The sequence below is a fragment of the Acinonyx jubatus genome, chromosome B4 (genome assembly GCF_027475565.1).
Source record: "Acinonyx jubatus isolate Ajub_Pintada_27869175 chromosome B4, VMU_Ajub_asm_v1.0, whole genome shotgun sequence".
NCBI lineage: Eukaryota > Metazoa > Chordata > Mammalia > Carnivora > Felidae > Acinonyx > Acinonyx jubatus.
This window is the reverse complement of record NC_069387.1, coordinates 133,305,138-133,328,639: the sequence shown is the minus strand read 5'-3', so window position 1 is coordinate 133,328,639 and position 23,502 is coordinate 133,305,138. Positions and strand designations below refer to the sequence as shown.

At 55.3% G+C, this 23,502-nt stretch overlaps 1 protein-coding gene across 4 annotated transcripts in view; it reads left to right on the top strand.

Annotated features, from left to right (window-relative positions):
- Positions 1 to 23,502, top strand: part of PACSIN2 (protein kinase C and casein kinase substrate in neurons 2) — a 132,040-nt gene that overhangs the window by 91,593 nt on the left and 16,945 nt on the right. For 2 of the 4 annotated variants that reach the window (XM_053226884.1, XM_053226885.1), the window contains exons 2-3: positions 2,545 to 2,686; positions 21,375 to 21,531. In XM_053226884.1, the coding sequence (XP_053082859.1) occupies positions 2,627 to 2,686; positions 21,375 to 21,531 (217 nt within the window). In that variant the 5' untranslated portion in view covers positions 2,545 to 2,626. Of the gene's footprint in view, positions 1 to 2,544; positions 2,687 to 12,578; positions 13,459 to 21,374; positions 21,532 to 23,502 lie in introns of those variants that run through there. The other 2 variants (XM_053226887.1, XM_053226888.1) reach the window with 2 other exon arrangements.

Genomic DNA, 23,502 nt, shown 5'->3' with positions numbered 1-23,502 from the left:
GAGCTCTTCAGGTATCGAGTTGCTTCTCCGTCCAGATCCCTGCAGCTCCTCCCTGCAGCTGTTCCCGGAGCTGGCCAGGCAGCCTAGCCAGCGGCCGGATTGGACCACTTTGAGACTTGCCTGAGCCCAAAGCCCAGATATTTCCTGAGGAGCCTGGAGCAGAGACGGCTGGCCTGGGTAGAAGACTTTCTGCCACTGCAACCATGGGCCGGCGTGCTCCCAGGAGGGCCCGGGCCAAGAGCACACGATTGCGTAGATGGGGGTGCTGTGGGACGTGGCACCAGGGCCCAGCCAGAGAAGACGGTCGGCCTTTCTGATACCCTGGAGTTAAAATGACACGCTGCCCTGTGATGTTGGAGCGAGGTCCAGCCGGCACGCTGTCAGGAAGTGTGTGCATGTGGTGCCCGGGCAACCGCCTGGTTATAGCGTGCATGAACTTGGAGCACTTGGCTTTGAAGTACCATCATCCGCTCTTTGAATTTATTGGCTGTACAAGTGCTGTGTTCATCTTCAGAAGCTGTGACATCTATCACATGAAGCCTTTTTTTTTTTTTAATATATATATATATATATATATATTTTTGATGTTTATTTATTTTTGAGACAGGGAGAGACAGCATGAACGGGGAGGGGCACAGAGAGGGAGACACAGAATCCGAAACAGGCTCCAGGCTCCGAGCGGTCAGCCCAGAGCCCGACGCGGGGCTCGAACTCACGGACCGCGAGATCGTGACCCGAGCCGAAGTCGGATGCTTAACCGACTGAGCCACCCTGGCGCCCCTCATGAAGCCTTTTTAATAGCCACTAGATCTTAGGTTCTGGGACACCAGATTTATTTAAACTTCAGATCGTTCTTGGAAAACATCTTGGTGTGATGGAGAGAACATTACCGTAGCAAACTTGTCAGATGTTTGTCTCTGCCATTCGTGACTTGGGTGACTGTAGACAAGTTACTTAACCTCCCTTCCCTGAGCATCAGTTCTCTCAACTATAAAGTGGAGACGAAAGTAACGATAGTGGTAATTATCACTATCTGATGATGTTACATTGTAATTTACTGTGTCCATAGCGCTCACTATGGACCATGTACTGCTTGCCTCTGTGTGTCTGCCCTCATTTCACCCTCACTGTAATTCTGTGATGTGCGTCCCATAATCAGATAAGGCTGTTGAGGCACAGAGAGGTTGGGTAACTTGCCAACTACTGGCCAGCTAGTGAGTAACAGGTCTGGGATTAGAGCCCAGGTAGCCTGACTCTAGAGCCCGTGTTCCTGTTCCTTACCACGCTTCTGGATTGTTGCTTCGGGGGTTGTAAGAATTAAATGTGGTAGCATATGGAAAAGGGTCCGGAACAAAGTCTTGTACCTTGGAGGCGTAGCAGTGTGGCTCACCCTGCATCCACCCCATCCTGCCTGGTCCCTCCCCAAGCGAAGCTGAAGCTTTGGACTCCTGACTCTGGTCGTGAGGGGAAGTTCCAGAACTCTGGCTGTGTGATCTGGACACAGGGTGATGGGAAGGAGGGCGGAGCCAACTTTTCACCAAGAAGCCAGCGAGTCTCACGTGGCCGTGGACGGGTCATGCATCGCTGTGGTCTGTGCTCGTGAACATCGTGGCACCTCCCTCTAGCAGGGGGTTAGTCACGCCTTTACCCTTGCCTGGGTTTGGAACACCGCTTCATGACCCAGAAGTGGTCACTTCCGCCTGTTTGTCTTTACTCTAGCTGACCTTCACACTGATGGTATCAGAATAAACTGGTCTGATCTGGGGCCTCAGTGGCTGAGGTGACATTGCCCAACACAGTGGCTGGGGACACACTGCCCAACACAAGTGAAACACGGGGGAGCCTGGGGGTGGAGTCGGGTGGCCAAGGCGGATGACTTCCACTCGTGTCTGACCGCAGGGCCTGGTCCTGCCCGGTGGGTGGGACAGGCTGGGGCAGCGCGAGTCCAGCAGGCAATTCTGCCTGCTTTCGCTGTTCTCCGCACACGTGCTCTCTTTCTCCAAGCGACGAGGAAGCTTGTTTAGTAAGGTTTTATCAATCTGTTGGTCTAAGAACACGAACTGTTCTCCAGAAAGCTCTTTGAGCTCTTCAGTAAGATGTTGAGAAGGTTCACTTGTTAATACGAAATACACATGCGCACGGGCATATGACACATGCATATATATGTGTTTATTGATTTTCTCTCACCTAAAGGGAACGTTTGAGACTGCTCTGTACTAAGGCAGTAATGGATATGGAAGTCGTGTGATGGCCGTGACTTGCTTCTTACCTTAAGAATTTAAGGGGCGTCTGGGTGGCTCGGTCGGTTAAGCGTCCGACTTCAGCTCAGGTCATGATCTCGTGGTCTGTGGGTTCGAGCCCCGCGTCGGGCTCTGTGCTGACAGCTCAGAGCCTGGAGCCTGTTTCAGATTCTGTGTCTCCCTCTCTCTCTGACCCTCCCCCGTTCATGCTCTGTCTCTCTCTGTCTCAAAAATAAATAAATGTTAAAAAAAAATTTTGTTTTTAAAATTTAAAAACCACAGTGACGTGCTTTTTCTTTGACAGGTTTGTCTACGGATTTTGAGCATCTGAAGTTGACCTCTGCGCTAAGCATTGGCCGCTCGCTGCTCCCTCGCTGTCCGAAGAGATGTCTGTCGCTTACGACGACTCCGTTGGAGTGGAAGTGTCCAGCGATAGCTTCTGGGAGGTAATGCCCACGCTTGCTTCCTCACGTGTGCGGAGAGCAGGCCGATGGTGCCTGACGGGCCTGGCTTCTCCCGGCCGGAACTGGGGCAGGAGATGAGCGTACCCCAGATAGGCCCTGTCTTCGGGGTCAGCTCCAGGTGGCGGCAGGGGTGGCTTGGCTGTCAGTGCAGGTGGTGAGCTGACCTTGCCAGGAAGGACTGATAAAGCAGCGTTTGTCAGGGTCTTAGCGCCGTGGCCATTCTCAGATCTTCGCTTTCGTGCTTAGCCGTGTTGTGACTTGGCTCTGTGTATGCTCGTTGCGGGGCTTGGCCCGAGAGGAGAGGCCGCGTGGCTTCTGAGTTGTGTGTGGAAAAATGGACGGCGGTGATGTGACACCATGCTGGGACAGTGCAGGCTGTCCAGGGGGCCGAGCAAACCGCCTTGAGCTGTCAGAGCATCTTCCCGTGCGTCTAGGCCCATGAGGAACTCCTTCCCTGATTAGAAATTTTGTGGAGGTGCGGGGGGGGGGGGGGGGGAGTTTTGTTTTCTCTGGAGGTCACTCTTCCTGAGCCCATTTACTTTTTTCTGCCTGCTGCTTAAAGGAAAGCCCATTTTTGTTCTTGGGGCAAAACCCCTGGAACTTTCCAGGCAGCGGTGGGCTTAGTGGAGAGAGCACCGGCTTTGCAGTTAGAAAGATCCGGGTTCTGTTCCCGACTGTGCCATCGCTAGCTGTGATTTCAGGCAAGTGGCTTGACTGATAAGAGCCTCAGAATCTTCATCTCTGAAGGGGGGGTAAGGGGCGCCTGGGTGGCTCAGTCAGTCAAGTGTCCAGCTCTTGATTTTGGCTCAGGTCATGATCTCATAGTGTGTGGGTTCGAGCCCCATGTCAGACAATGTGGAGCCTGCTTGGGATTCTCGTTCTCCCTCTCTTTCTGCCCCTCCCCCGCCGGCGTGCACGCAGTCACCTGTGCGCGGGTGCTCTCTCTCTCTCTCTCTCTTTCTCTCAAAACATATAAATAAACTTAAAAAAATAAAGAGAGGATACTGGCCTTCGGGGAAGCTGCAGGATGAAGTGAGAATACAGACGTCAGCACCCATGTGGGTGCTTTCCAGGCAACAGAGGCGCGAGTGGCGTGAGATATAAGGAGGAAGCGCTGGGGTTTGCTGGGGACTTGGACGAATTAGTTTTATAAACGGAGACTGAGTAGGTGTATCGTTTTGTCTGAGAACAAACACCATCTGATATTATCGTCTAGTAGAGACAGTGATCACAGGTGCCCGGTGTTAAAAAACGTGAGCAAGAAACTCAAAGTTCTGTTGACACTTTTCTTTCCTATGTGTTGGCCAAAAGGTCATTATTGACTTTTAGCTGAATACTTCATCTTCTGAAAAGTCTGTGTTTCATGAGCAGCTACTACGTGCTAGGTCGTGTGAGACTCCAGTGGGAAATGGGACAGTGCGAGTCCTTACCCCTCAGCCTCCCTGGTGGGTATCCAGGCCAGAGCTCAAATTTCAGTAGCCAGAGAGGTACACCTGCCTCAGGAAACATTCCTCAGAAGGCCCTAAGAGTGACAGGGTGACGACAGAGTCACGGTTGAGTCCGGCCGCCGCAGCAGTGGCTTCCTGGCGTTGTTAGGAATGTCCTCACGGCGTGGGGGTTGTGGGGTGTCCGTGGCGGACTATGTGAAGCTGTGTTGGAACAGGCAGTTACAGAATACGGTCTGGAGGTGCCTCCGGGACAGCGCTGGAATTCAGGACTGCCCCCCGTGCAGGTTCAGGTTCACGGGCAGACGGGTCTCGCTCGCCCCCGGGAGGGAGACTGTGGCCTTGCCAGCTCACGGCCAGCCAGCGATGGCTGTGCGGGGCCCTCCCGTGAGCTCCGGTGAGACCGGGTGCATCTGGTGGGGACTCAGGTCCTCGTTAGTTCCGACCCTGAACCCACACTAGACAGAATCCTTTAGCTGTGGGGAAACTTTTTGTTTTGTAACCGTGGTGACATTACCGTCTGGTCCTAATCAGCACCTGCCTTGAGCTGGATGACGGTGCAGAGAGAGGTCGGCACACACAGCGGGCTGGGCCTTGTGAGCCATAGGCCAGGAGAGGCACCGGGACCGCTTCAGAGGTGCGGCCTAGGCTCGACTCCTGGCTCGTCACTGACTACATAGGGGTGGAGGGTGGGGGCGCTTGGGGCAAGTTACTAGTTTTTCTTTGCCTCAATTGCCCAATCTGTAAGATGGGGGTAAAAATGGTACCTATATCCCAGTATTGTCGTGAGGGTTCCAGGAATGAGCGTGTGTAAAGTGGAAAGGGGGCTTCAGGACAAGTGCTGGCGGGGAGCTCTGTCCCTCCGATGTGGGCGCTGGGGGTCAGCACGCACACAGCACATCACCTGTTCCCGCAGGGTGCGTTTGGCGGCATCGTTTGAGTTCCCAGTCGATGGCTGAAACTGCTCTGGAGACATCAGGGATCTACATATAGGGCTACTGCAGAAGCCTTCAGCTGCTGCTTTAAAAAAAAAAAGGTCGAAGTTGCCAGTATATAGTGTCAGCATATATTAAATCGAGTGGCTTTAACAGGTCCTGTCGCTGATTGAAGCTCTCAGGCTCCCTGTTAAATTCTTAGCTGCGATAACGTCCACAGCCAAGAACATCTTTTGCCCGAGGAATGCTAAGGCCAACGATTTATTTTCTAGGCAGGGTCGGCTCATCTTGTGATGCTGTCTCTGAAATCACTTTTCAGCTTGTATAACTCCATGCTGCCCACCTTCTCCTCCTCCGGGATGGGTGTTCGCTGAAGGGAGGAGCGATCACTCAGGGTGAACCCGCCCCGTCGGGCTCTGAGTGGCGTAGGTGCACGCGGCCAGCTGCGCATCTCTCCCAAGCTGCCAGCAAGGTCGCTCTTGCCCACGAAAGGTGTTTTCTCGCTGATGTGACCACAGACCTGTACAAATCTCAACACAGCCTTGTGGTCTCGAGGTGGAGAAGTCCTCATGCTCAGTCTTGCTCCTTTCTGCTGAAAGGTACTCCCTGGAGTGGGTCATTCCAGAAACCTTTTCTGCGTGCTGGCCATGGGCCTGCACAGGAGGGATATGACCCCACCCTCCAGGAGCCTTTGGCTGTGACCTTTGGAGGCAAGCTCCCGTGGGAAGAGACCGACACTACACAGATCACTGTGTGGGCTGCCGGAAGGCTGGCTGGAGGGCGCGGCGGAAAGTGGGGCTCCCCCTGGGGGAGGGGCAGGAAGGGTGCTTTGGAGGACGAGCGGGATTGGTACTCACTCCGCACTCACATGTTTGCTAGATGAGCGAACAGGTCCTGATCTGCGGGAGGACAGATCACCCACAGGAACTAATATCAATGGAAGTGCTTGTGGGTATTTGGAGGGGACATTTTGTGTACCACCCAACACAGAGTGAGCCATTTAGAGAAGAGGGGCCCCGCGGGGAAGGCTCTGGGTGGAGAACGGATATGGCCTCCATGGGGTCTGAGGGCCGTGGGACCAAGCCGCAGTCTGCCTCTGGGCGTCGTGGCGTTCAGAGGAGGAGAGCCTGCTGGCTGGCTGGAATCACCAGGGAAGGTGTGTGGGGTGGGTAGGGCTGGACTTTGAGTCGGGAGCAGGGAGATGGGGCAGGCTTCTGGGTTGGAGCAAAGTCTGGAGGCCGGAATGAGCAGGGCCTTGCAGAGGGCTGAAGACCGTGAATTCTTTGGAGGCGGGAAGTCATGTGGGATTGGGTAGGTTGGGGCCGAGGGGGGGCTGTTCAGCAAGCGGGTGGCTTCTTCGGCAAGTTGGAGCCTGGCACGTCCCCTCCCCACAGGCTTCCCGGCGGGGGTAGGGGGGCTCCGTTACCTCTGGCAAGTCTTCTGGCTCTGGCTCTGGCTCTGGCTCGCTCCAGAAGCCCGAGGGCCGTCCCACCATGCCTGCTGCTTCTAGGCCCTGCTCCTGGGTCTTCTGTTTGGCTCTGGGGCCGGTGCACTGAGAGCCTCGGCTGCAAGTTGTGGGGCTTTTCAAGTGTCCCCAGTGCTTCCTAGGAGAGCCTGGCCTCCTCTGTCTTCGGGGGCTCCGCACACAAAATGGCGGGTTTGTCACCTGCAGGCCTGCTGCTGCCCGGGTCTCCGAGGACCCCTTGGTGGCCGGGCTGGGAGGGCCTACTGCTAACTTCAGACACTGGGCTCTGAATCCGCCTCATCCCCGAGGCAGGGGTTCTGCTCCGCCTCCAGTCGTATGTGCGCTTAGAGCTCACATCTCCCCGGAGAAGCCAGGCTGGGGCTGACCCGTACCGTGCGCTCTGTGGGCGCCAAGAGCCTTGGAGGAGAAGAGTATTTGGGGGATGAAGAGGACAGAAGTGTCTTGCTGTAACGTGTTCTGGGAACCTTGGCCCCCGAAGAGTCGGCAGGTGCCTCCTTCACAGAAGCCTCCCCCTGCAGCCTCCTCTCGGACTGTGGAGATGGGGTATCCCTTGCGGGCGTCTCCACACGCAGTGCCGTTTGGCCTGGAAAGTTGTCCGCGTGGAACGGGGTGCGCCTCTCCCGTCCCTCTAGACGAGTTTCGTAGGTGACGTACTCAGAAGGTGCCAGTGCCCTGTGTCCGTGGCTTCCGCAGAGCCTGATGGCGGCCGCCGTGGTCCGACCCTGGGCTGAGTCCACGGTCTTGAGACCCCAGAGCCCACATTTGCCACGTCGGGCAGTCACAGGGCAGCAGGCGGACGGTGAGCGGAGGCGCAAGGCACATGGAAGCAACAACCTTGGTGCTCTGTGGCAGTGACCTATTCCGCTCGCTCTCCGGCCACCGCCCTGACGTACGCAGGCCTGGACGGAGCTCTCCTCCGCGTGACGGCCTGTCTGTGGGTGCATCGGCTTTGTCGTAATCCCACCGTGCTCAGGCCTAGCTCCCGGCAGGCTGCTGGCAGGCCGTAATTGCCCTAAAGTTTCTAATTCATTCATTCTTTCAGGCAAACTAGTACCTGCTGCGTCATGATGGAGGGTCAGGGCCCTGGCCTCCCCTGTGCTGTGTTCAGTCTGTTCTCTAGCCTGAAGCCAGGGCGGCTCATCCAGAAAAGCAAACCTGTGCGATTCCTTGCCCTGGGGATGGGAAGCTTCTGTTTTCTGCATCACCTCCACAGTGGAGCCATACTCGTTAGCATAACTAAGACCTAAGCCCGTGCTGGCAGCTGCTGAACCACCTGGTCCTTCCTGAGCGCCACTGCCCTGGGCTCCAGCTAAACGGAGCACCCCCAGGCTCCTGTCCACAGGGCGCTGCCTGCCTTCCTCGTGGTCTTTCCTCCAGCCTGATCTCCGTTTCCTTCCAGCTCCTTCTCGAGGCAGCCTTCCCTGACCCCTTCTGGCGGGGCTCAGGCGGCCTTCCCGCAGGCCCATCCAGCGTGTAGTCTCACCGTGTGCGTCTCCCTCTGGGCTCTGAGAACCTGAGGGCGAGGACTCGATTCTCGATCCTCAAAGTCTCGTGCCTGGGTGCCTGGGACTTAGCACGGTGCCTGACACGCTGAATGATCGTCGACTGGATGCATGAGTAAGTCAGAGAAAGGAAGAGGTTTGATGCTGGGTGGTAAGACCTGCTCTGCTCATAAGCTTGCGTGAAATATTTGGAATTAAAATATGTGTGCAAATAACCACAACAGTGGGCAGAAATCAGTCTTTCGGTGAACAGTTGTAGAGCGCTGCCATGTGCCCGGCCCCGTGCTAGGCCTTGGGGACATGGCATGAATAAAACAGATACAAGGGCCTTTTAAACGGTCCAGAGCAAATGCTTTGAGGATGCGGAAAAGGCTCCCCTCCCCCCACCCCGAGTGGGCTTGCCAGGGCTGTGTTAGAGGTGGCTCTGGGCGAGCAGGGACTTTTGTCCTCCTGCCCCCGTGTCCCACGCGTGAGTGTGTACTCGCTGCCAAGTCACCCAGCTGTGTGCGCATAAGCTATGTGCTTACGGTCCGTGTACTTTTAGCAGAACGTGTTAAAAGGAACGTTAGCCGACAACGAGAAGTTTAGAAATGAAAAACAGTGATAACGGCTGGCATTTAATGCACCCGTGCTCTGTGCCAGGCCCCTGCTCCGGCTTTGTGGGTGTTCTCGGTTCATACAACTGCCTTCTGAGATGGTCATCTCCACTTTGCAGGTGGAGAAAGCGAGGCTCGGGTGGTTGGCGGATACCCAGCTTCCCGGAAGTAGTCAGTGGCAGAGCCGGGGTTTGGGCCCAGGCGCCTGCCTCTGGAACTGCTCTCTCGCCCCAGCTCTCAGCCTCCCGGGAGCTGCTTACGGGAGAGAAGTGTCCCTTTGCTCTGAGCGCCACACACTTAATGCTTCTGCTTCAGCGTGAAGACGGTTGGGTCCTGTCTGGTCGGACCCTGGCGCCACTGTTCGTGAGCGTGTGACCCTCGGGCTCAGAATAGAGAGACAGCTTGTCCGGGTTCCTAGGCGGACCTCTCCTCCTCGGGATGCTTGCGGGGATTATAGGCAGCCTCCACAGGGCCCGGCCGTGATTCCCGAGCCCCGGGGAGTGTGGCCTCCTCGCTCACCCGCTTCTTGGCCCTGCACGTGCGTGTTGCGTACACGGGAACGGGCTTGTCCCCCCCCCCCCCCCCCCCCCCCCCGTCCAAACTGCACGTAAGGAGCCATTCCTTGAGAGAATCGAACACTCAAGGTGCTTCGCGTGTCCTCTAAAGATAAATTATTCTCTTGTTTGATCTCATTGATGTGAAAGCAACTTGTTTAAGCCATGTAAGATACAACATTTTCCCTTACTACTCAGTAAATAAATAGATTACCCACTTTTAGAGCTGGTGGGCTCTTGAATGCTCAATTAGGCCGTGCTGGCTTAGCTCCATGGAGACATTTGTATGCAGACGTTTGGGGCTGGAGCTGAGGGGCCCAGGCCTGGAGTTAGGGTGAGGCAGCCCTTGAGAGTGTGTGTGTGTGTGTGTGTGTGTGTGTGTGTGTGTGTGTTGTGTGGGGTGGTAGAACCAGGAATTCTGAGGCAGGGGACTCAGGGAGGGGTGGGGGGACTGTGGAAGCAGGATTTGGGGAGGGGCTGGGCCTGGAAGGAAGGGGGCACCGCCTGGAGGAAGTGCTGTTCTCACCTTTCCAGTCCGGCAGTCTCCCCCCCCAAGGTAATTTGGCTTTGTGCCCCAGGGGTTCACCTGCTGTCAGCTCTCTAACTGTCCCTGCCCCCTTTCACTGTTAGAGCTTCCGACAACAGCTGCCAGCGAGCCCTGGCTGACGCACCTGGCAAGACCCGGCTCACCATCCAGGTTAGCGGCAGCTCTTAACGGCAGTGGGGTGCCCCTTGCCCAGCGCCTGCCTGGGGTGAGGGAGACTCAGGGAGGGTAGTGACCTAGTCACTGGGCAGCCATGTCCTCATGCCGTTTCCCGGGCACTCGGCTGAAGGGTGAGCATGTGTGAGTGCCGGGATGGAGTCTTGGGGGTGATGGCTTGCAGGTGGGGCGTGTGCTGTGCTCGGGACAAGTCCATGGGTGTCGCCGGGCCTTTGCTGACGCTGAGCATCGCATGCTGAGGGCACAGAGCACAGTGAACCTAGCTGGCCACCCTAGGAGGAGGTCAGCTCTGAAGTAACTTTGTTTAAACACATCCTGCCTCTCGACACGATGTGTTCTGCCTTCGGAGTTAGACCTGAGAACTGGGATTTCTGGGATTCTGGGTCTTCTTTTTTTCGTTCGTCATTTGGGACATTTAAAGATCGTAAGCAGTTGATCTTCCACGGTGCTGAAGGCTGGGATTTGTGCTTTGAAACTGTCGAGCGGCACAGGGTGCCTTGGCAGGGTAAGGAGCCTCATTTCTTCACCCTCCTACTTGGTGAGCACGGTTCCAGGCACGGCTGGCAGGGCCGGTCAGCATTGGGAGCGAGAGCTGAAAACCGGATCCGGGACCGGAGTGAGGCCCCGGAGTGAGACGGGACTGGCGCTGGGTCAGAGGCAGCCAGAGCACAGATCGGGCTCCCGGAGCCCCGCCAGGTGAATGACATTACCCTGTTTTGAGGAGGCGGAGCCCGGTGAGGTTAGGGCCGGTTCAGGGGAGCACCAAGGTGGGGAACTCCTAGATCCTCTGGTTCCAGTGCAGGGTGAGTTGGGAGCCCAGATGGTGGGCGAGCCCGGCTGGAAGGCAGCGGGGAGAAGTCAGGTGGAGCCCCGTAGAACAAGGGGCGCCAGAGCACAGCTTGCAAGCAGGCACAGACTCGAGGGTTTTCCAGAGCGAGTCCGCGCTCCCCGGTGCTTTCAGGCGCCTAGCAGATTGCACAACCCCGAAGTCGATGGTGACCCCGTTCGGAAAGGGGGGTTCAGAGTACGGGCTGGGCTAGGCTGAGACAGGAGGCTCTGCGCTGGCACCGTGGGGCCCCCCCGCCTCTGTGTGCGGGATGTGGCAAATAACATGCGCCCCACCAGGCACGTGGGTGGGGAAGTGGCGACACCCCAAGGCCCAGGGCTGGAGCGCTCCAGGCCTGCCTGGGGCACGGGTAGACCTGGAGCCGAACTAACTCGGATCCTGGGTTTGAAGGAAAGCCTCGTCAGCATGAGTGAAGCAGCCGCGGGGCTCTCTGCTGCTTTCTGCTTAAACGGCTCTTTCCAGATCGGCACGAGTGTTAGTGACATCCGTCATCCCTGGAGGTACTCTCTGGTGGTGCTCCAACAGTCCATTCCTTTTAGTTTTGTGAGGAGAGCTGGAATGGCTCACTGGATTAAGACCTTGGTAAATAAAGGATCACGAGTTACTTCATTGCCCGTGTGTCCAGCTGAGCGCTTAGCAACTTTGCCGTCCCTCCCTGTGTGCGTGGAGCAGGGATTCCCGCTCCAGCGGCATTCGGGCATTGAGAGGATCTTACGGGGTGCCCTCTGTGGGCCTGGCCTGGAGGACGGAGAATAAAGGCACGGTCCTTGCCCTCGGAACCCACTGTGTTACCGCATTTGGGCTTGTAGCTACATGTGTCCATACGGGAGTAACGAGGGAGGGTGAGCTGGGGTGGGGGGGGGGCAGTTTCCCCGAGGGGGTGGCATCTCGTGTGGCTCATGCTCCGTGGGGCCTTGATATCCTGCCTCAAGCCTTCAGAAAGCAGCCTTGCCCCTCAGAGTTCTCTTCTGCTCTTGCCACAGACACCCTTTCCTTCAGGCAACTCTGATGACCCAGGGCATTCCTTCCAGAACTTGTCACCGTCTGTAATTGTGTTATTTATCTGACCACAAACCCCAGGAAGGTAGGGACCACAGAAGTTTGTATCCCTCGTCCCTCCCACAGTTCTTGGCGCAGTTAGGTGTTGATGACACATCGGTGTGTGGCAAGAGGGTGGCACGAGGCTGTCAGAAATTGAGTTATGAGGGCTTCAGGGGCAGCCGGCCAGCTGGTAGCGTTGACAGACCCTTCCATTAGAAATCCTCTAATTGAGAAGGACCCTTGGAGGTCATCTGATCCTATGCCCCCATGGACAACCTGCAGAAATGGCCCGGTCTTGTCCAGCGATGCCTGAGCCCGGCTAAGAGTGCACCCGACCGGGAAGAAACCGGCCCGTACCGTAAACCCACCCTAGCCCAGTGTGTTTTTAGTCCTTACGGAGTCAGTTCTACTTCTGCCTTACAGCTGAAGGAATAGAAACGTGGGGAGAGAGACCCACACAAGGCCACTTATTTCGGGCCAGGCCCAGATCTCTGCCTCTCCCTCCTGAGAGGCGGCCACGTCAGAGAGGGCTGGGGGCTGGGGGACTCAAACCAGGTAACAGAAGCTCATTCAGCCAATCTCCCCACCGTCTGCAGGCCTGTAGTTAAGGAATCCCAACAGGGTCATTTTTCATCCTTGTCTTTCAGAATGTCCCGGAGCCTCTCCATGTACTTTATCAGCTTTGGATAAAACATTTGACTCTGATTCCATGGACTTGCCGGGGAGGGAGGGACAACACCAAGGGCTTTTCCTTCTGTCCGGTCAGCTCCGCACAGCCGGTTCGCCCTTGAACCTGCCTTTCCAGGATGTGCAAGGAGCAGTTGTGGTGCCTGGGCCTTCAGTGTCCCAGGTTAAAGGGCATAATAAGCCTTCTGGGCGTGAAATCGAGGTCATCTTCGGCAAGCGGTCTTAGTAGTTTACAGATTTGGGGTTCCTGATGAGCCTCAGTGGCACACAGTGGAATCAGGAACAGGGCCCGTACGTTACTTCTCTGTCTTGAACTCTGCTGTGGCCTTCCCTGGGACCCATAAGGCTGGTTGGAAACACACACATCACTTGACATTGACTCGTTAAGTCTTGGCTTTACTCTCTCTCTTCTCAGCCCGAGGAAGGTTCTGGAAGGCGGGCTCTTCCTTTTTCTGGCTGCACGATCGTGGGTGACTCTGCCTCTTTAGACCCCAGTTTCCTTTCCTATAAAATGGAAACACTAATGGTATCCACTGCTGAGGACTGTCACGGGAGGGGACACATATAGAGCTGTTTTACACTGCCTGGCACAGCAGTGACATGCTCTTTTATGATGCTGCTGCTGCTGCTGAGAAACACTCATTGTGATGCCCGTGGCCAGCGGCTTGCAGTCCGGCTGGGGCAGGGAGGCGGCGAACATGCACGATCGTGACCCATGTGGGTCGAGCTGTGGCTGCAGGCCATGGGGACAGTGTTTGGAAGGGCTCTCGTGGCCCCCACGTGGACCAGCAAGCAGGAGCCTGTGGTGGGGAATTGGCCCCACCTGTCTGCAAGTGCAGGTGCTACAGATGCTCCCCCTTGGTGGTCCTGCAGGGACAACTGGTCTCAGGGAAGCCTCCCTGGGGAAGACAAGCTGCGCCTCATTAGACAGCTGGGACTGGTAGGTGGGATGCGACCCAACACCCACGTCCTTCACTATCTCTCTCCCTGCCTTTGACGCTAGTCCCTTCCCTTCTCTAGTGTCGTGGCTTGTGTTAGCCCGGGTTCTCGTAAACTTGATAGCCTTGCTTTGTGTGCGGCTGTTTTTAACTCACACCGAGGCTGTCATGCTGCCCACCGTTGCCGTTCTGTTTCCTTCTGTTCGTGAGGTCCGTGCAGGTCGCAAGGTCTGTACCCCAGTCCTGCACTTTTCCCGCCGCTTGCCTCCGCCTTGGTGTGCCACAGCTCCCCCCCCCCCCCCATTCACCCATGCATTCCCCAGGGTGAAGACTCCTGTGTGCCCACAGCCCAAGAGAACATTTCTGTGGGGATGACTCAGGAACAAAATCGCCAGGTCCTCACAGGGCATGTGTCTGCTTAATGACTTAATTACTGCCTGGTTGTTCTCAGGCCTGCCTCAGGCTACCTTCCCCCAGTGTATACAGTAAGGGTCCCGTATGCCGTATGCCCCCCTGCCCCACGCTTGTCAGTTCCCACTCTCTGGGGTTTGCCAGTCTGTCAGGTGAAGAGCCTTGAGATCGTGGGCATTTCCCCAATCACACGAGTGTGAGCGCCTCGCTGCCGTCAGCCCCTTGGACTTTGCTTCTCTCTGAAATTGCCTGTTCATACCTTTTGCCAGACTTCCCTCGGGGCCTTTTTCATGTTGGTATATAGGACTTACTGGGATATTCCAGTTTAGCGTGTTGTCAATTTAGACATAACAGATTGGGAAACAGTGTTTGTGGTCTGTTAACTTTGTCCGTGGTGTTGGCTTCTGAACAGAAATCCTTAATTTTTGATGCAAAAAAGATGTATTCATATACATACACATGCATGCATGTAAGCGCACAGCTTTGACTTTTGAAATTTTAAGGATCTTGCCCAGCCCAAAGTCACCTGTATTTTCTTGTAGTCACTTTCTGGTCCTATCTTACATTCTTACTGAGTGCCAGCTGTGTGGCAGACCCCGTGGAAGGCAATGGGGGAAGAGTGGTGGATGAGGAGGTCCACACCCTCTTAGGGCACAGTGTGAGACGCACGGTATTTGGGGGTTGACATCCTGTGCGCTGCAGGTCTGGCCTGCACAGCTCGGGACGGCAGGAAGTAAAGCTGTCTGGAGGCATGGACACAGGAACTGGCTGGGGAGGGCAGGGTGTTTTGGGGCACAGGCTGCCACTCCCTCACTCTGTTGTGCATCGAGTCGGCCGTGAGGTAGCCACAACCTCACTGGGGCTCCTGGGGGGCCCCAAGTCCATTGGGAACGTTGGTAGTGTTGAGATGAGCCACGGGCAGGAGGAAGCCAAGGCAGCTCAGGGTAGGAGAGTGTGGGCTTTGGGGCGGCCCTGCCTGGCTCCGTTCTCACTTGGGCCATTGGTTTCACTCTGGGACTTAGGCTGTAACAGGTAATCTGTCTGTGATGGGTCTGGCGGTCAACAGCCAAAGAGGAGGGTACAAAGAATAAAATGGAAGGTGTACTTGAGATGACCAGTACGTGGTACCTTGTAGGTTCCTCTGACCCAGTGGCCTGTGGTTAGCATAGGTGATGGTAGCTGAGCCTGTACTGGGGCCCAGCCCTGGCACTGGGAGGCCGACAGGTGGGGGGCTCCGAGGAGCTGGGGGTTTGCCTTCGCTCGCCCTGTCACCCGCCTGGGAGCCTGGAGGTCTCACTGGGCTGCTTCCAAATCCTCCAGCTTTCCTGTTGCCTTTGGCCACCGTGCTCCACAGAAGGGGATTGGTCCAGATAAGTTGGCTCTAAAGTCAGAGAAGCAGGCATTGTGCAGCGTCCTTGTGAAAGGCAGTTCCAGACTGTTTCCACCCAGAGGATAAACGAGGAGCTGGTGCGACCTGTTTATAAACAGTCCCTCCCGGCGCCCCTGTAATTATAAACCTGCTGGGGTTTGGACAGAGCCCACTGTCTCTGTTCTGATTTCCAATTACCCAGATGTTTCTGCACAGGGATCACTGCACCACCAGCCCCAGATTCGTCTTAGCTGACTATAAACCCAAGGTGTGTCTGACGCTGGATTCTCAGCCCCTGGGGTGGAGGAAAACCCGAGGAACGACTGGAGTCAGACTTAGAGAAAGGGAGAGGGGGGGTGGGCTGACTGCTAGGGGCTCCCTCCAGGCCTCAGGGTAGGGATTTTTGAGTGGAGAGAGGATGGAGTGATTCTGATTCCCCGGAGGACAGCGAGCTTGGTGGTGGGGAGGAGTGTGGCCCCCTAGGAGGAGTGGGGGCAGGAGAGTGGCTTCTGGAGGACTCTAGAAGGTGGTGGTTCTGCTCTTGCCAAGCCCAACCTGCATGAATTACAGTCCCCCCCGCCCCCGGCCAGGTGCCTGGCCACTGGGATCCTGCCCCCACCTGCCACCCGGAGGACAGAACGGTCCCTTGTCCTGCCTTTCCGCTCTCTGTCCCCACTGCTGAGGCCCCAGCCTGAGGAGGTTACGCTCGCACCCTCCTCTGGAAGCTTCGCACTCCTGAAACCGCCCCCCCTCCCCCTCCAGCCCCCCGCCCAGCCCCTTAGCGTGAGGATGAACGCCTGACCCTCAAGATTTCTCACCATCTGATTCCCCCACCCCCAGCTGCACCCAACCCCCCATCGAAATGGCCAGTCGTGGGGCGCCTGGGTGGCGCAGTCGGTTGGGCGTCCGACTTCAGCCAGGTCACGATCTCGCGGTCCGTGAGTTCGAGCCCCGCGTCAGGCTCTGGGCTGATGGCTCAGAGCCTGGAGCCTGTTCCCGATTCTGTGTCTCCCTCTCTCTCTGCCCCTCCCCCGTTCATGCTCTGTCTCTCTCTGTCCCCCAAAAAATAAATAAATGTTGAAAAAAAAAAAAAAAGAAATGGCCAGTCGTTCCCTTGCGTTCTGTGTTCCACGTTCCATGCCTCATGGCCAGCACCCCCGGGTCTCCTTGCTGGCAGAGCTTGTTGCCCATACTGTTGTCTCTCTCCAGATGTGTCCCTCTCCTTCTCTCCTTGCCTTTAACCTGGCCAGCGTCCTACTGGTCCTTGAAAATTTGGTTTGGATGTTGCCTCCAGTAGACCTTCCCCACCTCTCGCCCCTCCCCTTGTCTGGGCAGCCCCCCTGAGGAAGGGGGGTGTCCCAGCCCTGCACCCAGGGACATGTGTGGTGAGTGTCTGTCTTTAGTATCTTGGTATCTGAGGGGGTGAGCCTGAATTTAGAGGAACTTAGAAACATAGGTGGCCTCAGACCCTACTGGGCTTTCTGTGAATAAATCAACTGATAATAAGGTTTGGAAGAAATCTTGTTAAGTTTTTAAATTTCTACATAAAGTCATCTGCCATTTGGCTATCTCAGAACAAACCAGTGTTTTTTGTTGTTTTTTTTTTTTTTTAACATTTATTTTGGAGACAGAGAGAGACAGAGCATGAACAGGGGAGGGTCAGAGAGAGGGAGACACAGAATCTGAAACAGGCTCCAGGCTCTGAGCTGTCAGCACAGAGCCCGACGCGGGGCTCGAACTCACAGACTGCGAGATCATGACCTGAGCCGAAGTGGGCCGCTTAACTGACTGAGCCACACAGGCACCCCATAAACCAGTGTTTTGAAAAGCAAGAGAGAGGGGCACCTGGGTGGCTCGGTCGGTTAAGCGACCAACTTCAGCTCAAGTCACGATCTCACGGTTCATGAGTTCGAGCCCCATATCGGGCTCTGTGCTGACAGCTGGGAGCCTGGAGCCTGCTTCAGTTTCTGTGTCTCCCTCTCTCTGCCCCTCCCCTGCTTGTGCTCTGTCTCTGTCTCTCAAAAATGAATAAAAACATTAAAAAAAAACAAAAAAAAAAAAAGAAAAAAGCAAGAGAGAAACTTTTAAACTACAAAACTGGTAAAGCAAAAATAGCTAACCATGTATGTCCTCACTTTATCATACGATCGCTGTGTCACGTATTTGCAAATTAACTTTTCTCGCACTTCAAAAACCAGTCGGCATTATACCTCAATTTTTTTAATGTATTGAAACAAAGAGAGCACACTCTGTCAAAGAAGACATATGGGCGGCAGACAGGAGCGAGAAAAGGCTGTCAGCATCACTAGACGTTAGGAAAGTGCAAATTAAAATCACAGTGAGACAGACAACTGCCACGTACTAAACAAAATGGTAAAACATTACAAAAATAAACCCGACACGGCGCCAAGTGCCAAGGAGAGCACAGAGCAGTCGCAACCCTCCTACCCTGCAGCTGGGAGGCGAAATGTGCAGCCACTTGGGGTCACGGTTTGGCGATTTCTTACAAAGTTGGATGTGTGCTTATCGTATAACATTCCCACTCTTAAGTGTTCGACCTGCCCAGGAATCTTTATAGCTTCTTTATTTGTAATTGCCCCAAACTGAAAACAACCCCAGTGTCCTTCAACAGGACGAAAGGGCAAGCAAGTACATGGCAGTGTCTCCACACGATAGAACAGCTCTTGGTAGTAAAAAGGAATAAACTACTGACCGAGACAATAACATGGAACCGGCTCAAAGGCCAGGCCACATGCTGGGTGGTTCCATTTATCCCGGACGTCTTGGTAAAGGGTGTTGGGGAGGAAGAATTTCCTGTGCCCTTCAAGGTCCTTCTGGCTGGACTAAGAATCAAATTGACATGAGGCAGATTAACAGAAGAAGAAAAAATTTAATTTGTACACTTGGGGAATCCACACAGACGTGGCATATTCCGAAGACAGGCAAAGCGAGGTGTGTCTGTCATCCTGAACGAAGGAGAAGGGGTAGGGGTCTGGGGCTTCAAAGGGAAGGAATGTAATTCACAGGTAGATGAAAAAGAGTCAATGTTTGGTGGACAAATGTTTGCCGAGCCGCCAGGAAACAATGGGTCAGAGAGAACTTTGATCAGACAGGCCTTCCTGGGCCCTTCTCTGTCCACCTCGCCTAGCTCACAGAATAACGTTATCTGTGGCATACGATAGCTTTCTTCCTGGAGCAGGTCCTCAATCCAGATCCTTTTTAGGCAGTGGGGGGTCGGGGGTGGGGGAGGTAAAGAGCTTTTCCTGAATCTTTTGGGGTTTGATTGCTTTTTAACTCAAAATAATCTGCATGCCACAGTGGCCTGGCTTGGGGCGGCCTGACCTTTGCCCCCACAAGGGACGCCAATCAGATCAGTGGCTGCCGGGGCTGTGTGGGGCAGAGGCTGACTGCAGGAGGGCACGGGGGGCAAGGCAGGGAGATGGAAGTTTCTGTACCTTGATACGGTGTTGGCATACACGGCTTACATGCATCTGAACTCGTCTAACTGTATCCCTGTGAAGGGTGAATTTTATTGTACGTAGATTATATTTCAGTCTAGAGAAACAGCTGTCAGCACCCTGACCGCCAGGACCTTGCTCAGGGGAGCGGGAAGGCCACATCGCTCTGTCACTGGGCAGTTTGTGCAGATGTTAATAGTACTTCCTGGTGAACGTCCCTGGGTGTAGACTAAAGGGATAGGCGTCTCGAGCCCATATGTAGCCTTTTAATGGAGGAAAGCCCAGTAGGGCAGACGTTCCTAGAGCATCTCAGTGCCTGTTGTCATGACCACTCCCTTCTCCCCTTGGCCTCAGCAGTGGTCACAGCGGCCAACATTTAAACCCAAAACACATGATTCTGGCAACGTCCTGCCTGCATTCCTTGCTGCAGCTGGGAATGCAATTTCAGATTTCAAGAGTTGTCCTTAAGTATGAACAGCGCCTGAGGTACTGCTCAGGGCCTGGCTTGGACCAGCGTGTGCCTTCTTAACAGATACCCTCTTCTGTTCCCTAAAATTTTTTTACGAGGCTTTTGAAAAGCAGAGAGGTGGGTAGGTTTCTGGAGAGCCAACACGCTGTGATCTTGATTACCAGTTTGGATATTGTTGGTGACAGGTGAAAGCCAGCTCCGCATCACGGTCTCACGTCGCCTGTCGAGCCTGAATCGAGCCCTTGTGGCCGCCAGCTCAGCGACACAGAGTTGTGTTTTGTTGGCTATTTATTTATTTATTTTTCCATCCTGCTGTAGATTTCAAAATGACAGCAGGGCCCTATTTTAAAGGGAAGTGAGCACTGGGCGTCACTTCCAGCTGGTTGTGAAACGCTTGCTTTTTGCCTCGCTAATGACAGGGCCTGCTGAGGATACAGTTGAAAGCTGCCCATCTTGGTCAGGAGCAACCGCCTGGCCGCGCGCTCCTGAAGTGCGTGCACTTCAACATCTGGTGGAGAAGGCTGTCCGGGCCGCCTGGCCTCCAGGGCTCCTTGCTGGTCCCCATGGGAACGGGGTCCTCTCTGGCCTCAGCGACAGCCCTTCCCGAGGGGCCAGAGCTCCTCCCCTGTTGCCCATGCCCTTCCGGGGGCCCCCGTGTTCTGTCCCTCTTCAAGGACTTCACCACTGCCCCCCCCCCCCCCTCGGTTAGTTCAGCTCAGGGCAGGAGAAACTCTAGTGTGAACTCTTCGTAAACCGGAGTTCAACAGGCTGTGCCGTTGTCGGTCTCCGCAGCCTGCCCGGGGCAGCGAGGACTGTCCCCTTTTGTGTAGGAGTGGGACCTAGTCCTCTGTTCTGCAGGAGCTTCCAGACTGAGTCTAAACAGGGGTGAAATAGGAGAGGGATCAGCCAGCAGAGAGACCTTCAGAAACGGTAAAGTTGGTAAAAGTTGGTGAAGATTTTGGAAGCGAGTGGGAAGGAAGGGTTGGAATGGCATGATCGTTTTTCTGCCACATTTCCTCCAGCGCCCCAGTGTCCGCGCTGCCCTTCTAGGTGAGGTCTGGTGAATGCTTTGATCCTCACTCCAGTGCAGCCACTAATATTTCTTAATTCTGTTATATTTGATAGTTTATTTTAAAATTTTTTAATGTTTATTTTTGAGAGAGAGAGAGTAGGGGAGGGGCAGAGAGAGAGAGAGACAGAGACAGAATCCGAAGCAGGCTCCAGGCCCTGAGCTGTCAGCACAGAGACAGATGCGGGGCTCGAACTCATGAACTGCAAGATCATGACCTGAGCCGAAGTCAGATGCTTAACCGACTGAGCCATCCAGGCGCCCCTATATTTGATAATTTAAACGAGCTAGTCTCTCTTTTCATATGTGAGAGAATGTAGTCCAAACTCACCTTAACACTGGTCAAAGCAGAGAGGAGCCTGAGCTTTGCCATGGAGACGGTCCCACCCGGAGCCGTTTGAGATGCTGCCTTCAGCTGCTGCCCCCGATCTTAGTGGCCTAGGTCATCCCCTAAGCCCTGTTTTTCTCATCTTCTTCCTACTTGCCATGGCAGGGCAGTATTTGCAGGTGCAAAACACCTGCTGTGTTGCCTGGCACATAGTAGGTGCTCAGAAGGTGGGAGAGTGTTGAGGGCTCTAATCGGGAAGTGATAATAATCCAGCATGGGATGATGTTAAAGTGGGAGGTGCCTGAAACCTGTTTATACCAGTGATTTTCCAAAGGTCTTTAGCCAGTTCTGTAATATTAATTATAGAATCATTTAGATCCGAGCCACTAAATTATTATTATTATTATTATTATTATTATTATTATTATTATTATTATCGTCAGTCTAGTCAGACATCACTTGCTCCAGGAGCTGTCCCTGACCCCTTGGTCTACACAAGATGCCCTTCTGGGCACCTTCAGCTCGCCATTCCCTCCACCACAGCCCTGCCTGTGCTGGTCTGTCCCCCTCCCTGGCCCGTGGTGTCAGAGCGTGGACGCTGGCCACGTGGTTTTTGAGCTCTGAATTTTTTTTTTTCAATGTTCCTGCCAGTAATAAAAATGGGGAGCTTGTCAGCTAACAACGCAGGGCGCCTTTTGAGTGGAAGAGTGGATGAGCCCGGCTGGCACGGAGGCCACGCGTGCAGCCGCGGGGGTCAGGCCTGCCCCAGTCCCAGGAGGGGGCCCCGGCCTCACCGTGTGGTTCTGTCTCCTAGGTTGGGAACTACAAGCGGACGGTGAAGCGGATCGACGATGGCCACCGCCTGTGCAGTGACCTCATGAACTGCCTGCACGAACGGGCGCGCATCGAGAAGGCGTACGCGCAGCAGCTCACCGAGTGGGCGCGGCGCTGGAGGCAGCTCGTGGAGAAGGGTAGGGAGGCCGCCGCCCCGGGGGGCAGCGGGGCGCCGTCACCCAGCAGCGCGGGCGGGGTGAGCTCTCTTCCCCTTTCTTTGCGGCACGGGGCTCCTCTCTGCAGACAGCACCCGAGCCCCCCTCCGCGGAGCCCCGGTCATCCGTAGGACATGCTCCGCTTGCCAGCCTAACCTGGAACGGCGCCTTCGGGACCCAGACTCGAGTCAGCGCTCTCATGGCAGAGAGCTGGCTGCTTTGCACGGCGGGTCTGACACGGAGGGTTGTTTCTTCGTAAGCTTGGCCGTGTAGCAGATCAGGAAAGACTAGATGGTGACATCGCCAGGCTTTCTAATTTGGAATTTTAACAGGAATAACTAGCTAGAGGTGTCGTATGGTGCGCGTTCTGCCCCCGCTCCCTCCCTAGCAAAACGCTCAGAAGATTCTGGAGTTTGGTAACCGACTGCTGCCGGAGATACGGATTGTGCTCAGGACGCACCTCCCAGCAGTAGAGGGGGGCTTGATGGCTTCCAGGGTTTCCTGCAACAGAAGCCGGTTGGTGGGGCTTTCTCAGGGTGTGCCGTGGGGCAGGCCCTTTCCCGTGGCAGCCCACCTCAGAGGATGGGGAAGTCAGGCCGCTGGCCTCGGGGTCCGGCGGCGGTGGGGGTGGGGCCCAGGCAGCTTCGGCCCGGTCTAGACCAGCTGCCCGTGTCTCCCCTGTTGCTGAAACTGGTCGTCGGTCAGGTGGGGGTGGTTAGCACAGTGCCTTGGTACAAGCAGGTGCCAGGGAGTGAGGTGGTCACGCACGGGTGACGAGGAGCTGTAACTTGTTACTTTATTTCCACCTCTTGGGGTCCAGCTGCCAGCACCGTCCCTTGTGCTGATTCAAAACTTGAGGCTCACAGAGCACCGTTGCCCCCCTCACCGCGTGGATCCCACCACCGCGTGGCAGACCGAGGCGGGACAGGGAGCAGCTTGTTCTGTAGACACAGGGAGTCGAGGTTCAGAAGGGTTCACACCCCCCACGGCTATCCACCCCTCCGGTGCCTCTCTGTGTCAGTACACAGCTCAAACAGCAATTGTCCCCCTCAGATTCCGTCACAGCTTCTTCCTCCCTCACCTGAGGCCAGCACCCCACACCCTCAACAGAGTGACAGGCCGATTATGAGCTTCCTTCCTGAGTGCAGCGTGCGAGGGGACCACTGTCTAGAGATTTCCATCTGGCCAGAGCAGCTTCCTGCCTCCAGCTCTCCTTCCTCGCCCCAAGACAGGGCTTCCATTCTGCTGAGGAGACAGTCCTCTGTTTGACGAGCGGCTCTCAAGTTCCTGCTCTGAGCCAGGCTCCTCCTGGGAGTGAATGAGAGAGGTGCTGGAGAGCCCCCCACGGGGAAGGGAGAGGTCAGCTCACTTCAGAGGCACCTCCTTCTCCAGCCAGCCATAAGCATGTTAAAACTTCCAAGATGCTGGGGCGCCTGGGTGGCTCGGTTGGTTAAGCATCCGACTTCGGCTTAGGTCATGATCTCGCAGTTCGTGGGTTCGAGCCCCATGTCAGCCTCTATGCTGACAGTGCTGAGCCTGATTGGGATGTTCTCTCTCTTTCTCTTTGCCTCTCCCCCCCCCCCACCCTAATAAATGAATAAACATTTTAAAAATATTAATTAGGAAAAAGAAAAACTTCCAAGATGCAGAAATTCGAGTTTTTAAAGAGCTTAGTGACTCTAAAAAAAGGAAACGTGGGTAATCCCCTGATTTCCCTAACAAAAGAATGGCTGAGTCCATCCAGCTTCGCTTCCTTATTCTTTCTTCATCCCAGGCTGAAAAAGGAACAGCCACTGAGAGAAAAAGATCTGAAAGAACCCAAAGGAAACCTCTCGGCCCAGCAGCCAGGCTGCTGGGCCTAGAATCCGGTCCTCACAGCAGAGACAGGTTAACAGAGCAAATCCCCACGGCAGGGCCCCTCTGGGAGCCGCGGGCGAGTAACCAGCAGCTTCT